This window comes from Capricornis sumatraensis, chromosome 2 (assembly GCF_032405125.1).
Source record: "Capricornis sumatraensis isolate serow.1 chromosome 2, serow.2, whole genome shotgun sequence".
Taxonomy (NCBI): Eukaryota; Metazoa; Chordata; class Mammalia; order Artiodactyla; family Bovidae; genus Capricornis; species Capricornis sumatraensis.
The window spans coordinates 21,240,990-21,258,104 of NC_091070.1; the positions used below are offsets into that span (position 1 = coordinate 21,240,990).

Consider the following 17,115-nt stretch of genomic DNA (forward strand, 5'->3'; position numbering starts at 1 on the left):
TTCTGTCAAACAGGGAACCAGACATGGGCCGGGGTACTTGGCAGAGAAAATCAATCAATGCCATATGGCTTCACCTCACGGTCTAAACCGTTCCACGTACCCCAGTGTCCACAACCTTTAGGACAAAGCTGGCGTACCATATAGATAACCAAAAGGAGGGCAAGACAGCTCACTCATTCACTGATGGTCATGCAAAACTCTGCCTCCCAGGTGAAAGGGATGTATCTTTAGTTCATAGTCCTTGCTATTTATCAGGAAAAGATGATATGGCTAAATTCAATAACCAGGCAGAAATATGACAAGTGGCATTTCTCAGAATGAAGTCTGAGGCTGAAAGAAGAGTAAGTCCCCCCGATGGAGAAATAAATTGGGTCTGTTAATAACTCATTGATGGACATCTAGTTTCTATTGATGGTAAATGAACTTTATCAACTTTGGTCTTCATTGGTGGTAAATTAACTCTATAATCTGATCACTCTTCAGAAGTTATTACCTTTCTGTAAGGATTCCGGTTTCCCTGGTGGCTCAGTGCTAAAGAATCCGACTGCCAATGCAGGAAACATGAGTTTGACCCCTGGGTCAGGAAGAGCTCTTGGAGAACGAAATGGAAACCCATGCCAGTATGCTTGCCTGGGAAACCCCATAGACAGAGGAGCCTTGTGGGCTACAGTCCAGGGGTTCATGAAAGAGTTGGACATGACTTAGAAACTAAACAACAACTACAAGGGTTTAACTAGTACTAAGACCTGGACACTTACAAGATCTTGAAAGATCAGATTAGAAAAGACGTGATTGTAGGCAGTTAGTTAGAGCCTTAAAAACACATAGATCCAAGGTTCTTAAGGTTTGAAGTCCAACTTCTCTATGCCCAGCCATTCTTCCAAACTCTTCTGTATTACACATAGAAAGTCAATTAGAATATTAAAACATACCATCAAACTATTTTTTTTAGCTAAAAGGATCTACTACTTATGAAAGATGATCCCTGAGTCCTAACTGAAGACAATTAAAGTTGGAAGAGATTAACTCATCTCATCTTCTCATTTTACAGCTGTGGAAGAAACTGAAGGCCAAAATGGTGAAATGACTTGCCCAACCCTGCACAGTGACAGTCATGGAGTAACCATGTGGCACCCATGGGTACATCAGGTATGCACACAATCCAAGGCAGATAATTTACCTGAATTTCTTATGTTGGTGTTGTTCAGTTTGGAGTCCTTGATTACCAAGTGCTTAATCCAGAGAGTGGGAGCTGTGATTTCTGAAAAAAAAAAAGAAGAGAGAAAATAAAGTCTGGGCAACAGAGAGTATGAAACTTGGGATGTAACCCCCAGACTTTTTAAAAGCCTGAGGCATCAAAGATAGAGCCATTTCCCTCATCCCATGTTCACTTCATCCCAACAGCCTCTTGCTTCCTCCCTATGGAAGCTCCTCTCCATCAGCTCAGAGGAGCCAGCTAGGGCCTCTTGTGCTGGGAGGCAGAGTGGTCAGAGTCCAGAGGCATTGAGCCACTCCATCCAGGAATAAAAATATTATCCCAGGAGGTGAGGAAAATGGGCCAAGCCAAGTCTCTCTCAGCTGCTTGCCTGGAAGAAGATTTAAAGGAAATAAATCAACAAACCAATGCCAAAAAAACCACAGAGACCATTTTGGAAGAAACACCTGAGCCACAGCAGATTTTAGCTTGCTGAGACTCTGCTCCACATGGGAAAGAAAGTAATGGGTCTAATGTGTGCTTCAATCTCTTTTCTAATGGTTTCTCATCAAACAGAGGCTGAATTCTTCATTCCAGAGAGCTCCAGGAGGCCACCAGGCTCTCCAGGGCTGGGGTCACCCAGTGGACCGGTGCTGTGGAAATCTGAGGATGCCCCTGAGCACTGGAGATGAGACCTTTCATGAGTACGTTGGAAAGGTCTTCCAAGTTGGCGTGGTCTCCATTTCCTGCCCAGACTGCCCAGGGTCCAGGGTCCCAGACTCGCCAATGATCCAGGACATTTGTGGATCACAGAAACATTTGAACTTCTAGGCATGAACACACATGTGTTCCACTCCATGGCCAGCTGCAAAGGCTATCTTGTGTTTCTGTCTAGAGCTGAGCCTGGGCTGGGCCATTCTTAGCCAACAGTTCCAACAAGTGGCATCACTTCTTTTTGTTCCTCCGTCTCACTGTCCAGTCTTAGGATCCAAGCCTGGGTATACTCAGCTGAAAGCTGCTAAAAGGTATATTGCACTGAGCGCCACATCTCATTGTCAGACTTTCTAGAAACTGCACTCTGCCAAGCTTCCTGCTCCCCCTCATGGGAACCTGGAGTATTTAGCAAAGCACGCTGAAGGATATAGGCCCTGAGCAGCTCAAACACGAACTGAAGCCAGCCTTCTGCATCCAAGTTCCAGCTGTCCACTCCTCAGACCTCCAGAGATACCCAGCCTGTTTTGCCACCAACTACCGCTATTTCTCTTGATCTAGAATTTCTCTTCCCTCAATGTCTGGACTCAACTCTCACAGTCCCTGGAAGTCAGCCACGCCAACTCCATGCACCAGTCTCCTTCCTGCGACTTTCCTCCTTAGGCTCTGTTTCCACCATACTCCCTCCTTTGTCCCTGCCCGGAATACCCTGATTCTTCCCTCACACTTTCAGATCCAGCTCAAGTTCCCTCTCTTCACAGAATCTTTTCCCAGACCACTGTGATCTCTTTCTTCTGGAAATGTCTATCACAGAGGAAATAAAACTGAGACCATGTAGCTTCATACATAAATTCTCCAATAGTTGCCACTCTGTTGAGAGCAAAGGCTTTCATCTTATCTATTTCTCCTTCGTCCCCAGCAGGCCTCGCACAATGCTGGGTACAGAGCGCTACAAGGACTTATAAGAGCTGACTCATTTAGAAAAACGATGCTGCCGGCCTGTCTTTCTCAGCCATGGCTCCTCGGTCTTGGCAGTTTGCAGGGTCCATCCAGGCTGTGTTATTGTTGGATGTTAGCGGCCAGGCAGGAAGCCTGGCGAGAACAGAGGGCCTTTCCAGAAGTGGAGGGTGTACTAGTTCCTGGGAGGGTTTGCATTTTTTAAAAACGTTAAAAACAGCCCAGCTTAAACCAGGAAAAATTGAAATTAAAAAAGGGAAAAAAAATAATAGTAAAACTTAAACAAACATCCGAAGGAAAGACCTGTCCCAAATCTGAAAACAGTGGGACAACTCGAATCTGAAGTAATACAAGAGCTTACCGTCTCCATCGAACACTGGCTGGGTCTCCATCGTGGGTGTCGGCTTAGACCCGTCATCTGAATTGAGGGTTAAAAAGAATCGAAAGGAGACTACCATTATTGAGGTAAATACTATCTACTCTCCAGCACTGTTGAATGGTTGGGGTTTGCACATGGCCCGGCCAAGTCCCAAGGAACAGATCAAAGAAAAAGAAGAGAGAGAAGAAAAGAGCAAGAAAGAAAAGAGCAACACAGAAGAGACACCAACAGTAAGACAAATCCAGGTGCATGCTCGCCATTCCAGGGAAGGAACCCAAGTTATCATGGCTCTGGGGGACCCCCGTCTCATGACTCTGCAGCAGCATGACTGTCAGCCCTTGCTGTTTCCCCAGGAAAGCTGGGAGTGCTGTCTTCCCAGGAGCCCTTAGCTCTGGCCAGGCACGTTGGGAGATGCTAGCACACTTATGACGTCAAGTGCTGATGTCCCCAGCTCCTTCCTGCCCTCTTGTGCAAGGGACCAGCCCAGTACCTTTCTAGTGGCCCTCACTGAAGAGTCTGAAGAAAACCAAAGACCATGGCGCCATTCCCTCCCAAACCGCTAGCTATTTTTCCGTCCTCATCTAAAAACGAAGTGAGGGTAAGAAGGACCATTCTCTCTCCAGCATGCTGAACTGAAAAGAATTGGGAATCCTTAGAACACTTTTTTTTTTTTCTTAGAACACTTGTAACTGTGAAACCAATTCCCAAGGAGACATGGAGACAGACAAAATGAGAGGGAACATGAGTAATTGCACTCTGGATTTCCTTTGAAATTTCTAACACAGATGCTAGGAGCAGAGAGTTCTCAGTGACAAAGTCTTAACACTTGTGGTCAGAGTAGTGTTGGCAGCTCTCTCTGCAGACTAAGAACCTCTACAGGTCAGAGTAAGTGCAGGCTTTATCTACTTTTCAGGACTTTGAATTATGTTCATCAAGATCCCCAAACCTTAATTTTGAACACTGTTTCTCAACTTTTGTTTTATTATTGTCTATCTAAGGAGCATTTTTAGGCATTTTCTCCTTAACTAGTTTCCTAATGAAATTTTAATAACAAGGATACACTGTTTCTCTGTATACACTGTATATTTATGTACTGTATGTATGTCAGTACTTTATATGTAAAAATAGAAAGGGTTCTTTTGCGCCCCCCAAAAACAATTTTCATCTCTTTGTTGAAAGCTGGGAACAGGTATCTTTACTTACATTGAGAATGCACAGATCCACGATTTTTCTGTTTTCTCCCTCAGCAAGAGAAAGGAAGGTGAGCACTTCGGTCTCAGACACTGTGGTTACACAATCCCTTCTTCCCAAGACCCCCAGCGATCTTTGGGGACTAAACACTATATTCTCCAAGCATTAACTATTAATGGAGAATACAAGTTCTCATATCGTCTGCAACGCCGGTCAGATCATCAGTAATAACAACCTCCACCATTTGGAGCTCCCAGAACTCTTGGCAGACTTCCCTGCCTCTTATCAGGGGAAGGAGAAAGAGCACAGAGTGCGGATCCCTTTTTTCACACCAGTGCCCCACCCCTGGGATCTTAAGATTCAATAGCTGTGGAGATCCTGACCCTTGCTGGAGGTTGAGGCCAGCATCCTGAGTTGCGTGACACCTGACCCTGCTATCACTGTCACGTGCTGACGTAAGACCCAATTCCCACAGGGGCCAGGGCGATCCCGAACAAGCCGACGATCATCCCCCGACACGAGGTGCCCCAGGAGGAGAGGAATAATGAAGCTGAATATCTTATTTGCCTCAAACTGGAGTCCTGAACAGTCATCTTTTGACACCAAACCACCCATTTGATCTGGAAGTCATTGAGGGAGAATAAACACAGTGAAAAAACACACAATGTCATTTTTTTTAATAGCATCACTTCCCCAACTCTATTAACACCCCTTTCCGCTGAATTCAATGAACCACTGAATGAAGTCTTTTGGCAGCTGCAATGCACATTTGGTTGCTCCTGCCGGATGCAGGGTTCACAGTCTAAATAGCCCAGCACAGTGTGCTCAGCCCCTCCACACAGGGTGGCTTCCTTTCAGAAGTCTTAAAGGTAACAAAGGGAAAGTGAGAAATCAAACATTCTCACAGGGACAATGGTGACAAGCCAAGTGCAAAATGGCTTATGTGATATCTTGGTATTCAATTAAAATCATCCCATACTCCAAGAGCTGTATCTCTCTCTCTCTGGAGCAAGAAGACAGAAAATACTCTGTTTATTTCTCCCATCACTGACAGGAGTAGCTAGGACGGCCCATCTGGTCCAGCAATCAGCAAAGAAGTCTGCTGCTCAAGGAGAGGAAGGAGGGTTTCCAGATTCCCCCCGCCCCGGGGAAGTCAAGGACCTCCACGATTGCCCAGATGCAGGTTCAGAAGCCCACAGAGCGTGAAGCCACGTGTAGGGAGCGAATCTTCCTGCAGGGTAGGGTCACCGAGGGTGAAGACATACAGCTGCACTGCCACCATGGAGGCCTTAGTTGGAAATCTTTATGAAGTGAGAAAAGACAAGTGCCCTGCTGCCAGGAGAACCACCTGTGACATCCAGCATGCCCCGAGGATGGGGAGCCAAGCCAAAGCCAACAGGACCCTCTGACCATCATCTCCGGGCACCTGGGCACCTGGCGTCCAACCCAGCAAACAAGCGCACCCTTCTCCCAAACATAGGTCCAAGGCCTGGGTCCAAGGTCCACATCAAGCCTGCTTCCTGGCAAGCCCTGGGGCGACACTGGGCCCCACACTGGGCCCTACACTGGGCCCTGGGGAGAGAGAAAAGTTTCTACGTGTACCCCTGGCCTCCCAGCTTCCAGTGGGGTCACTGTGCAGACCCCGGCTTGACATCCCCTAAGTTGGATAACCTGAACCCCTCGCTTTTCTTCTCTGGGCAGTGATATCCTCTTCTAAAAGTGAAGAATGACTGCATCCTAGCCTCAGGACACTGTGGCTATAAAAGACTCTACAGGCCTCTTAAAGAAGGCATTAAATCATCAAGCGTTAAATCATCTTATCCAACTGCTTACTTTTAAAATTGGATTTGCAGCATGAAAATTTGACAGTTTTTACAACAAAAAATCAAGTAAACCTTACAACCCAATAAGAAGACAAACAGCCTGATTTCAAAATGGGTAAAATATTTCAATAGACATTTCCAAGATGCACGGACAGCTAATAAATATGCAGAAAGATGTTCAATAGCATTAACTGTTAGGAAACCACAAATTAAAACCATGATGAGATACCACCATGTACCTACTAGAATGGCTAAAGATTTTTTTAAAGACACTCTTAAGTGACAAGGATACAGAGGAGCTCAAATCCTCATTCACTCTTCATGGGAATGTAAAGTTGGGTCACTACATTGGAAAAGAGTCTGACAATTTCTTTAAAAATTAAACATAAACTTACCAATCAATCTTGAAATTTTACTCCTGGGACTCTATCCAAGAAAAATAAAGACATATCTGCCCAAAGACATATACACACATATTCATAGCAGCATTATTCATTAATAGCCTCAAACTGGAAATAATCCAGATGTCCTTCTGCTGGTGAAGAGGTAACCAAATGGTGATACATTCATACAATGGAGTATTATTTAGCAATTAAAAGGAATGAATTACTGATACATGTAATAATATAGTTGAACTTCAAAAATATTACACTATGTAAAAGAAGCCATGCACAAATACTACATATGGTATGAGCCCATTATATAAAATGCCTAGTAACGGTAACTCTATAGAGATAGAAAGCAGATACATGGTTGCCTGGAGGAGAGGGTCAATATAACTATAAATAGGTACAAGGTTTCTTCGGGAAGTGATGGAAATGTTCTCTGGTAATAGCTGTACTTCTCTACAGATGTACTAAATTCACTGAATTGTACATTTACAGTGGGTAAATTTTATGGTGTGTAATTATACCTTAATAAAGATTTTAAAGCAAAAGAGGGACAGAGCACCAAAGACATCTCAGATACACCATCAGGAGGCAGTAGCTAGATTATCTGAGCGATCCTTAATTTGGTGGGAGACTCTTCCATAGAGCTTAAAGAAAAATACGTCTGAATTTCAGTTTACACATAGGCACATGATGATTTCATGTGTGTGTATGTTCACGCTTGGTGATTCTTACAGACCTGCAATAGTAAGACTTTAGTTTTCTTTGATGCCATAATACTCTTCCTGATGGAGAAGAAGATAGAATATTGGAAAAAAAAAACAAAACAGTTCAAAGATGATCATTTCTCTTACAGGGAGAAAAGGTAAATTTGGAAACATTAAAGAAAAATAGGGGTTTACAGGTGGCCCTAGAGGTAGAGAACCCGCCTGCCAATGAAGGAGACATAAGAGACACGGGTTTGAACCCTGGGTCGGGAAGGTCCCCTGGAGGAGGGCATGGCAACCCACTCCAGTATTCTTGCCTGAAGAATCCCATGGACATATGTAGATAGAAACATAACACTCATTATTCCAAATGATGTAGCCCTGAGATTGGGCACAGAAATACAGAAATCCTAAGGCTGACTTAGGATGTTGTGAAGAGCCGACTCGTTGGAAAAGACCTTGATGCTGGGAAAGACTGAAGGCCAAAGGAGCAGGGGGCACCAGAGGAACAGAGGATTAGATGGCATCACCGACTCAATCGACACAAATCTGAGCAAACTCCCGGAGACAGGGAAGGACAGGGGAGCCCAGGGTGCCGCAGTCCATGGGGGGTTGCAGAGTCAGACACAACTGAGCAGCTGAACAACAACAGCTGAAACAAAATAAGTCAAACTTGAGAAAATTTCTCAAGGATGATGTCAAGATCAAGAATAGTACGTGTTACCACATTTTGTAACACTCAGAGTTCCTAGCAGGTTGCTTTCTTCATCTATTCTTGCCACTGGCCAGGGCACAGGAAGTCACCAGCCAGGTGAAAAGAGATTGAGCTTCAGCGCAAGGAAGTGATTTGTTCAAGACCCCAGAGGCAGTGAGCAAGCGGTGCTGGCAACTGCTCAGGCCCGGAGCAGGCATCTGGCCTCCCCAAAATTCCCCAGCCCCCCAACCACACCTCCCCTCGCAGGTTCAGCCCCAGAGAGCCGCAGCCCCCAGCATGGGCCCTGTAAGCCCATCCAGACAGTGGGTTTGTGTGACACCACAATTCCCTGCCCTGCAAGAAGGCCTGGCCCACGCACAGACAGCTGGAAGTCACTTCGACCCCCAATGACACTGTTCAAAGCCTCCTCTGTTTGGCTTTTTGACTCCTGATTGACATTCGCTGGCGAGTTGGAGCTAAATGCCGCACTGAGGACAATGTTGACCCGCTCTGACTATTCTCAAGGAAAGACTTTTCAGAATAACAAACAAAACAAAACAAAACCCCCAAAACATTGGTGTGCTTAAGAGACTGAATAGAGCCCAAGAGGTCCAAGGAGGCAGGGCCGGGCCTTTCAAGGGGCTGGCAAGTCCATTGAGGAGTTAATTGTTTGGGTGTACAATGAGTTTATTCTGACCACTTACAAAGAGCTTTCTCTTCCAGGTCCTTCAAAAGCAAATGTGTCAAAGGGGCCAGAGGAGGAATCTGTATTAATGGCATCTCTTGGGGTCTTGAGACTGAGGAGCCTTGGAGAATGAGAGAAAAAGAAACCACCACCCCCAGCCCGAGATTGAGAAAGTTTCTCAATGATCCCAAGTCTGCTTCGATTCTTGGGTTCTGCCCAAACCCTGGTCCATCACTGGTCACCCTCCCTCTTGGATTCATTCAGGCTGCAAGACATGGAGATAAACTTCAGCCCCGTAGAAGTGTTGGAAGGTTCTTGCTATTGAAGGGACTACATTTATTCCAGTGCCATCATCCCCCTCAGCATGTGACTCAGACCCAGTATGAAAGTCAAGATGACTTATTCCAGGCATCACAGGGCGACAACAGTGTCTGTTTACAGAAATGTCCCTTAAGAACCTGGCCCGAATCATACCAGGGGGAGGATGGAGTTGTTAGTTAACCTCAACATTTCCTGAGGTCCCATGACCAACAAGGCTCAGAAATGTACTCTGAGCTGTCCTGATTCTGACCATTGAGAACAGAAGTTATCTGAGTACTTCAGGTCCTTTCCAGAGTGAGAGATCAGTGCTCTACATCTGACCACCCACATGTACCCTCCTTCCCAATACAAGTGAAAACAAGCTTAAAACTGTCTTTTTGAAAGCAGTTCCCCACATCATCAAGCTCCACATTTTCTTGAGTTAGAACAGAAACAAAGGGCTGGCGAAAAGGGTAAACCAGAGATGGAAGAAGAGGGTGGTGAGAGGGGTGGGGTGTAGGGCATCCGTGGCACTGGCAGCAGCAGAGCTGGCTCAGAGCTGGGTTCACACAGAAACTGGGCTAGAAATGACTTTGCAACAGGTAATTGCAAACAGAGAGGCCTCATGAACCCTCCACCCAGTTTCCTCCAATGTAGCAAGCATCTTTACAGTTAACATAATTATATAGATAACATCATAATAGTATAATACTGAAATCAGGAAATTGATATTGGTATAATCCAGGGACCTTATTCACATCCCACCAGTTTTGCATGTGCTTGTTGCTGGGTGTCTGGTTGGGTGGGCGGCGTGTAGCTCTATGTGACTTTATCCATGTGCAGATTCACGCAACCACCGCCACGATCAAAATATAGAACTAGCCCATCACTACAAAGATATGCCATGCGCTACCCTTTTATAATCACACTTCCCCTTCGCCACCTCATCTTTCACCCCTGGTAACCACTAACGCTTTCTCCATCTCTATAATTTTGTCATTTTCAGAATGTTATATAAATGGCATCACGCAGGAGACGATCTCTGGAGGCTGGACTTTTTCACTCTGCATAATGCCCTTGAAATCCATCCAGCTGTTGCCGCGTGTGTCAGCAGTGTGCTCCTTTACGTTACTGAGTAGTATTTCATGGTGTGGATGCACCTCAGTTTGTTTCCCCCACTGAAGGGCGTTTGGGTTGTTTTTACCCTTGGCTATTACAGATAAAGCTGCTGTGATGACTTGTGTACAGGTTTTTGTGTGGACATAAGTTTTCATTTCTCTGGCATAAATAATCAGGAGTGCAATCACTAGATTATATGGTAAGCATATGTTTTGTTGTTTACTTTTTTAGGAAACTTCCAGAGCAGCTGTATCATTTCACATTCTTATCAACAATTTATGAAAGATCCAGTTCCTCTGCAGCAACATTTGGTATTGTCACTATTTTAGCTCTCCTAATAGGTGTGTAGTGATTTCTTACCGTGTTCTTAATTTGCACTTTAAAATTTTTGATCAAAGTATAGCTGATTTACAATATCATGTAAGCTTTGGGTGTACAGCACAGCAATTCAGTTATGCATATATATATGCATATTCTTTCTCAGATTCTTTTCCCTTATAGGTTATTACATAATACTGAGTCTAGTTTCCTGTGCTATGCAGTAGGTCCTTGTTGGTTAATTTGCACTTTTTATAGCTAATGACGTTGAACGTCTTTTTGTGTGTTTATTTGCCCTCTGCATATGTGTTTAGGTGAAAAGCTTATTCATGTATTTTTTCCATTTTTAAATTAAATTGTTTTTCAACTGTTAAGTCTTTAAGTATTCTTTATATGTTCATATGTCCTCTGTCAGATAGGTGGTTTGTAAGTATTTTCTCCAAGTCTGTAGTTTTTAATTTCCTTAACGAGATACTTTGAAAGCAAGTTTTCAATTTTGGTTAAGTCCAATTTATCAATTAAAAAATTTTTTGAATCACATGTTTGGTATTCTACAACACTAAAGCTCAAGGTTCACCTACCTATCAGGTCTAAAAATTTTCTCCTATGTTTTCTTATAAAAGTTTTAATAGCTTTAGATTTTAAATTGAAGTCCAAGATCCATTTTGAGTTAATTTTCGTATGAGGTGTGAGGTTTAGGCTGAAGGTCTTGGGAAGCTGTTTTTGTTTTTGTCTATTGGGTGCCCGATTGCTACAGCACCATTTTTGAAAGGACTATCTTTACTCCGCTGAATTCCTTTTGTACATTTCAAAAATCAGTTTGCCGAGCTTGTGTAGGTCTATTTCTGGGTTCTCTGTTCTGTTCTGTTGATCCTTAGGTCAACAGACAGTGAAAATACTCCGTATGATACTATAATGGTGGATACCACTACTCATGTGTCTATTCCCACAGAGTATACGACACCAAGGGTGAATCCTAATATAAACTGTGAACTTTGGGTGTTCATGGTGTGTCAATTTAGGTTCACCAGTTGTAACAAAGGTACCCACTCTGGGAGGGGGGGGTGTTGATGGTGGAGAAGGTGACACATTTGTGGGGACAGGGGGCATATAGAAAATTTCAGGACCTTCCTCTTAATTCTGCTGTGAACCTAAAACTACTCTTAGAAAACTAAGTCAAAAATAAATAAAAATAGAATAAAATAGACATTTAAAAATATGGAGTCACCACATTTGTTTAGATGACCAAAGCAAAGCATGGATTGAAAATTCATAAAGGGTCATGAAGGGAGTAAAATATTAAAGATCTCTTGGTTAAAAAAAAAATCACATACAGTGATTCCTCTTACTTTCTTTTTAAAAATTGTTTCAGCTACTCTAGTACCATTGCCTTCTCTGGGAGACAGTAAAGGACAGGGAAGCCTGGCGTGCTGCAGCCCGTGGGGTCGGGAAGAGTCGGACCCAACTTGAGGATTAAACAACAACACCACCATTGCCTTTCCACATAAATTTTTAGAATAAGCAGCCCTTGAACCTCATGGCTTTCCTTCAACAGGTACAACAGGACCGGAGAGTGACAACTCCTTGGCCTTGACCACAGGAGCTACGTGGCGCTTAGGGCTGGAGGAGTGGTTCAGATGTGGCCCCAAGGCCTGTCCACCCACAGGCTGATATCCCTGCCTCCCTCCAGCTTGCTGGGCCACACTTGGAACTGAACTTATTCAGCCAAAGAACATGTCCTCAGTGGTCAGACAAGGTCAGAGCGTCCCCTAGACTTCAGGAGCCCCACAAAGGTACCAGGCAGAAGAATCAAGAACTTGCCAGTGCACCATGCTCATCCCAGGCAGCCTCCTCCAAGGGCCTTTCCTTAGAGGCTCTGATCCTGAGAGCTGCTGGCCAGGGCATTTGGAGGAGCCACCTGCCATCCCTCCCCTGCTTGCCAGTATCCCAGCATCTAGAAGTCTGTGTTCCTCTGGGAGGCTTCCCCTCCATGACGATGCCTTCGACAAGAAGAGGCTAAGAGCATAGAGTGTGAGCTCCATGAGCTGAGGGCTCTTATATTTCACCTGCCACTGGGTCCTCAGGGACTGTAACAAAGCTGGCACTGAAGGCTCAATGAATATTTGTTGAATGAAAGAATAAAACAGCCAAGGATAAAACACCAGCGGTCACTAACAACACCAGGGGACTCGTTAGAATCCAGATCACAAACCCTGTTTCCTCTCCACTCCTCAGAAATCAGGTATCCTCCATTCGTAAACTTTCTTCTGGAGACCCCACAATAGGGGCTGAGATGGAGGCCGGGCAGCTGAGTAGATGGAGTTACTCCCTGCTGGGGGAGTAATGAACTTGGGTAGTGGGAGATGAGGGGCACACGTGAACACTCAAGCACACTCGTGCACACCCCTTCTGCAGCTGATCTCTTTGAAGCTGATATACTGATATGCCAGGCTTAGTCACGGTGGCTCGGACACCAGACAGCGACCCGCACGCAGAGAAGAAAAGAGCTACATCTCATGGGCCTGGAGCTACTTAGGTGCAGTTTGTAGCAGGCATGCATCAGAAGGAATGGTTCTCCACAGGGAAATCCGAGGTCAACACATAGAGGTCATCACTTGCACATCTCCATTCAAATCCAGCCCAGGCCGGAAGATAATCAGACTTAAGCCATCTCGTGGCAAGGCTGACAGATCACCGTGAATCTAGCTGCCCTCTCTGGGCTGAGAGAAGAGAAAAAAGAGGTAGCTGGGAAGAGGTGAAAGACACGTGAACGGGCGACATTCTGGGTATAGGATGCTCTGAGACGGCTGGCTCTGCACACCTCCACCAGGTTGGAGGCAATGCAAGGAAACCCCTTCAGTTGTACTTAGCCCCCGTGAGGGCAGAGGCTAGAGACCACACGAGCCCCTTCATCTCGGAGACCTGCCATCCATCATCCCTGCCCTAAGCACATCCCTAGGCCCTGAGAGGGAGTGCTGATGGCTCCACCGTTTGCATGACAAAGGTCTCCAAGCTGGCATCAACGTGTAGACCAAACACCAGGAGAGATCCTCAAAACCGAGGCCCAGAGACGGACTTGGAAAAAATAACTGCAACCCATTCTGCGTTAGCAGCACAGGCTACGGAGCCGTCAGCGGAGGGGCGGGGCTTGGGGGCGCAATAAAAGAAGTCTCCAGGAGCTGAATGTTGGAAGTTCCGCTTCTCTCCAAGGCTGGCTTGACAAATACAGGAGCACGTGCAGAAAAGAGAGCAGTTTTCTAAATGTTTTTATTCTTCTCTCACTTTCCTTACACTGCTCACTCCCAGAGCTCATAAAAGTAAGAAAGCAAACTGCAGAAAACTCCCGATGACCCTAAATTTTCACTGGCCACGTATCCTAGGCACGCCAGAGAAAAAGTTCCCGGAAACTGCCAGAAATCATTGTCCAAGCCCTCTCCCACTGTTCTCTCATTCTTCACCTGCCCCACCAACACCACACCGGAAGCTGAGAATGTCCTTACTGCACTTCATAAGCAATGAAGCCTAGGACCAGTCCTTGACTCTGTGTTAGGTTATCCTGGAAACTCAAATCACCCACATTTGTTAGCATCTAGACCCCTGAAAGAGGCACCTCGGGAAAATCCACAAGCCTTGGTGGGCCAGGAGAAGCTGCTCAGGGTAAAATCATCACTTCTAAATCGCATTTTGCTTCCTAGTCACTTTTCTACTTCAATGGAAACCCCAAATTCCTTCCTCTCAATTTCTGCAGCTTTCAACTGTTTTAGCAGCAGATGGTCAGAACTCAGGGGTTTCTGGGGGGTCCTTTCCTCTCTTCTGATATTCCTCTGTAGCATCAATAAAACATATGTGGATGCACGTGTGCCCCCCGCCCCCCCAAAACGCACACATACCCCTTCCATCTCTCTCGGAGGGCGAGGACCATCAGAGAAGGGACGGCTGCAGGATGGGAGTGCCCCAGATCAATGGATATTTGAAACTCAAACACATGGCCCGGGACCTCCCCCGCATGTGTTAATTACCACACATGTGCCCATAAAGGAGTCCGGGGAAACACAAGGGGCCCAAAGAACAGAGCACGGTGAAGACATTCCAGGGGATTAAGTAAACAGTCTGAAGTTCTGACCCTCCTCCTCTCCTGCAGCACGTGCATCTGGGTAAGATAACCGGGCCTCCTTCCCCCCACTTCTCCCCTCGGGCCCCACACCTGTGGACCCAGGAGCAGGAGCGACCCAGACCTGCTTGCTGGCCAGACGCCTGTGACCTGCTACCGCCTGGCCTCTCTCCCTCTCTCCTGCCTCCTGCTATCTCCCCGGGCCTCCTCCCCCAGCCTCCTCCCACTCTGCCTTTCTCCTCCTCGCCTTCAGAGGACTGATTCCTGGCCGGCAACCAGACTCTCCCTCGCACAATACGCCTTTTCATTCCTCCCAGGCGGAGAGAACCGATCCCTCCAAGTCCCGTCCATGGAGCATGTTCAAAAAGGCAGAAGGGTGGGGAAAGAAAGAGCTGGGTGTGCTCCTCCCCTGCTCCCATCCCCCACCCCAGCCCCTACACATACATGCACCCAGACCCCCAGCCTCGCCTCCTTTCTGGAAGTCCTCTGGGCCGAGCATCTCTCTGGGCAGGTCTCTGGAGTTGCGGCTCTCGGGAGATGCCTTCTGGGAGACCCCCCATGTGGGCACGAGCTCAGACAAGGGCCCTTTGTGTCTTCCCACCTGCTGCCCTCCGGAGCACATTCCATTCTTAAGTGGCAGCTGAAGAGGCACCTCAGCGGGGCCGACACAGGATATTACCAATGCCCTCTCGCACTCTGTCCCCATTCAAACCCCAGCTTCCTGGACAGGTGTGGCTTCAGGTGGGCCTTCCTACAGGTGGCTTTTCACTGCCCTGCCCGTGGCAAACAAAGAGAAGAGATTCAACACCTCTGCTGTTGTTCAGTTGTGTCCGACTCTTTGCGACCCCACAGACTGCAGCACCTCTGGGAACCCTCCAAAGTAGAAGGAAAGAGAGGCCATTGGGCAGAAGTCAAGTCTCCAGGGGGCAAGTGAACCCTAGCATCTTCCCCACCCCCCTGCCAGGCCTTTGCACCAAAGAGGAAGCCCCTACACCACAATCTGGAATGGAGGAACCCACCAGGATAAGGGAGTGAAGAGGTAGGAACTTGAGGCTTCACACTCTATCCACCCCCCTCCCTGGAGGAATCAGATTCCCCTGCCTTCTCCCACCTGGATCAGCAAGAGCCTGTTGTGAGCACGGGTCTGATTCCTATTGTCATTCACAACATACAAGACAACCTGGGAAATATCTCTCTGTGCAGTTTAAAAGCCAGATCCTCTGGTTGGCCTTTTTTGGGGCAGGTGCTTCACCCAGCATCATGCACTCCGTGGGGAAAGTCTGGGTGGTCTGTTCTGCATGGCTGCTCTTTCTTTTTCCTACCACCAGGACCTCATGCCCAGGATTAAAGCTTATGCTCCTGAAGACTTCAGTGGCAACAAGCAAAACTGAAGGCGGTTCCCTTTTCCAACCCAAATCAATTACAGACAGACATGCCACTCACAGTGTTGATGATTTCAGATCTTTGCAGAAAGAAATGTTTATCCCCTCTCCTGCCCTCCCTCCTAGAAGGGAACCACCAACATTCAAGGCTGTCTTCCTGGCGCTGCAAAGTACTTTCTTTTTGCCCACTTACTCATTCCTGTTCGCTGGTAGGGAAGCAGCCCATTGGGTCCTTTGGCCCATGGTTTCTAGAAGGAGGTGATATCACCAAGCTCTACTCCCATATCTTCTTGGAGCACCTGCATGCAGGGAGAGCAGGTTCTCCAGACTCTCACCTCCTCCATTCAAGCAGGGGGACTCTGCCTCCTCTTTGGGTCCCCACAGAAATAGCATCTGGGGCAAGGGCCAGGGCCTCACCTTGGTCTCTCTGTGACTGCAGTGTAGGATAAGCCTGCTTGCCCCACTCTGATCCTTGCAGGCCCAACTCTCCATATAGCTCTTATGAGCATGAAGTTCCCAAGGCTCAGAGTCAAGTAGGAGGGCTCAAATTCAGCTGAGATCTCCCACCTGGGTTTTACCTGAGACCCCAAAATGAGGCTTCTGGAGTGCTTGCATGGGCAATAAAATTGAAACCTGTTTTCCATGCAACCACCAGCTGTCTGTGTGTATGCTGTTCTGGAGGTAAGAAGTGGCGAATCTTAGCATCTTCCATACTGGAAAGTATGGTCAGCACATCCCAGGGGCCCATTCCTCATGTCGGCTAGTCCACTAACCAGCACTCAGACAAATGCCCTCATCAAGGCCAACTGCACAATTTGTAGGGCCCAGTGCAGAGTGAAAAAGCCTTTTCTTCAAAAAGCCAGAGAAAGGGGGCCACGAAAGACACTAAAATATTAAGTCTGATCCTCTCCTCCATGGTCTCTCTCTTGATTTGTCATGGTGTTTTTCAACTTGCTATCTGTCATTGTTCTAGGTAAAGAAAGGCTTCCCTAGTGGCTCAGACAGTAAAGAATCTGCCCGCAATGCAGGAGACCCAGGTTCAATCCCTGGCTTGGGAAGATCCCTTGGAGAAGGAAATGGCAACCCACTCCAGTATTCTTGCCTGGGAAATCCCATGAACAGAGGAGTCAGGCGGGCTACATTCCATGGTGAGG

The 17,115-nt window shown here is 46.7% G+C and overlaps 1 protein-coding gene across 3 annotated transcripts in view; it reads right to left on the minus strand.

Moving 5' to 3' along the window:
* Nucleotides 1–17,115, minus strand: part of SMOC1 (SPARC related modular calcium binding 1) — a 145,412-nt gene that overhangs the window by 36,249 nt on the left and 92,048 nt on the right. For 2 of the 3 annotated variants that reach the window (XM_068963397.1, XM_068963396.1), the window contains exons 6-7: nucleotides 3,225–3,314; nucleotides 1,181–1,261 (exon numbers count right to left, since the gene is read on the minus strand). In XM_068963397.1, the coding sequence (XP_068819498.1) occupies nucleotides 1,181–1,261; nucleotides 3,225–3,314 (171 nt within the window). The remainder of the gene's footprint in view (nucleotides 1–1,180; nucleotides 1,262–3,224; nucleotides 3,315–17,115) is intronic. The other variant, XM_068963398.1, reaches the window with a different exon arrangement.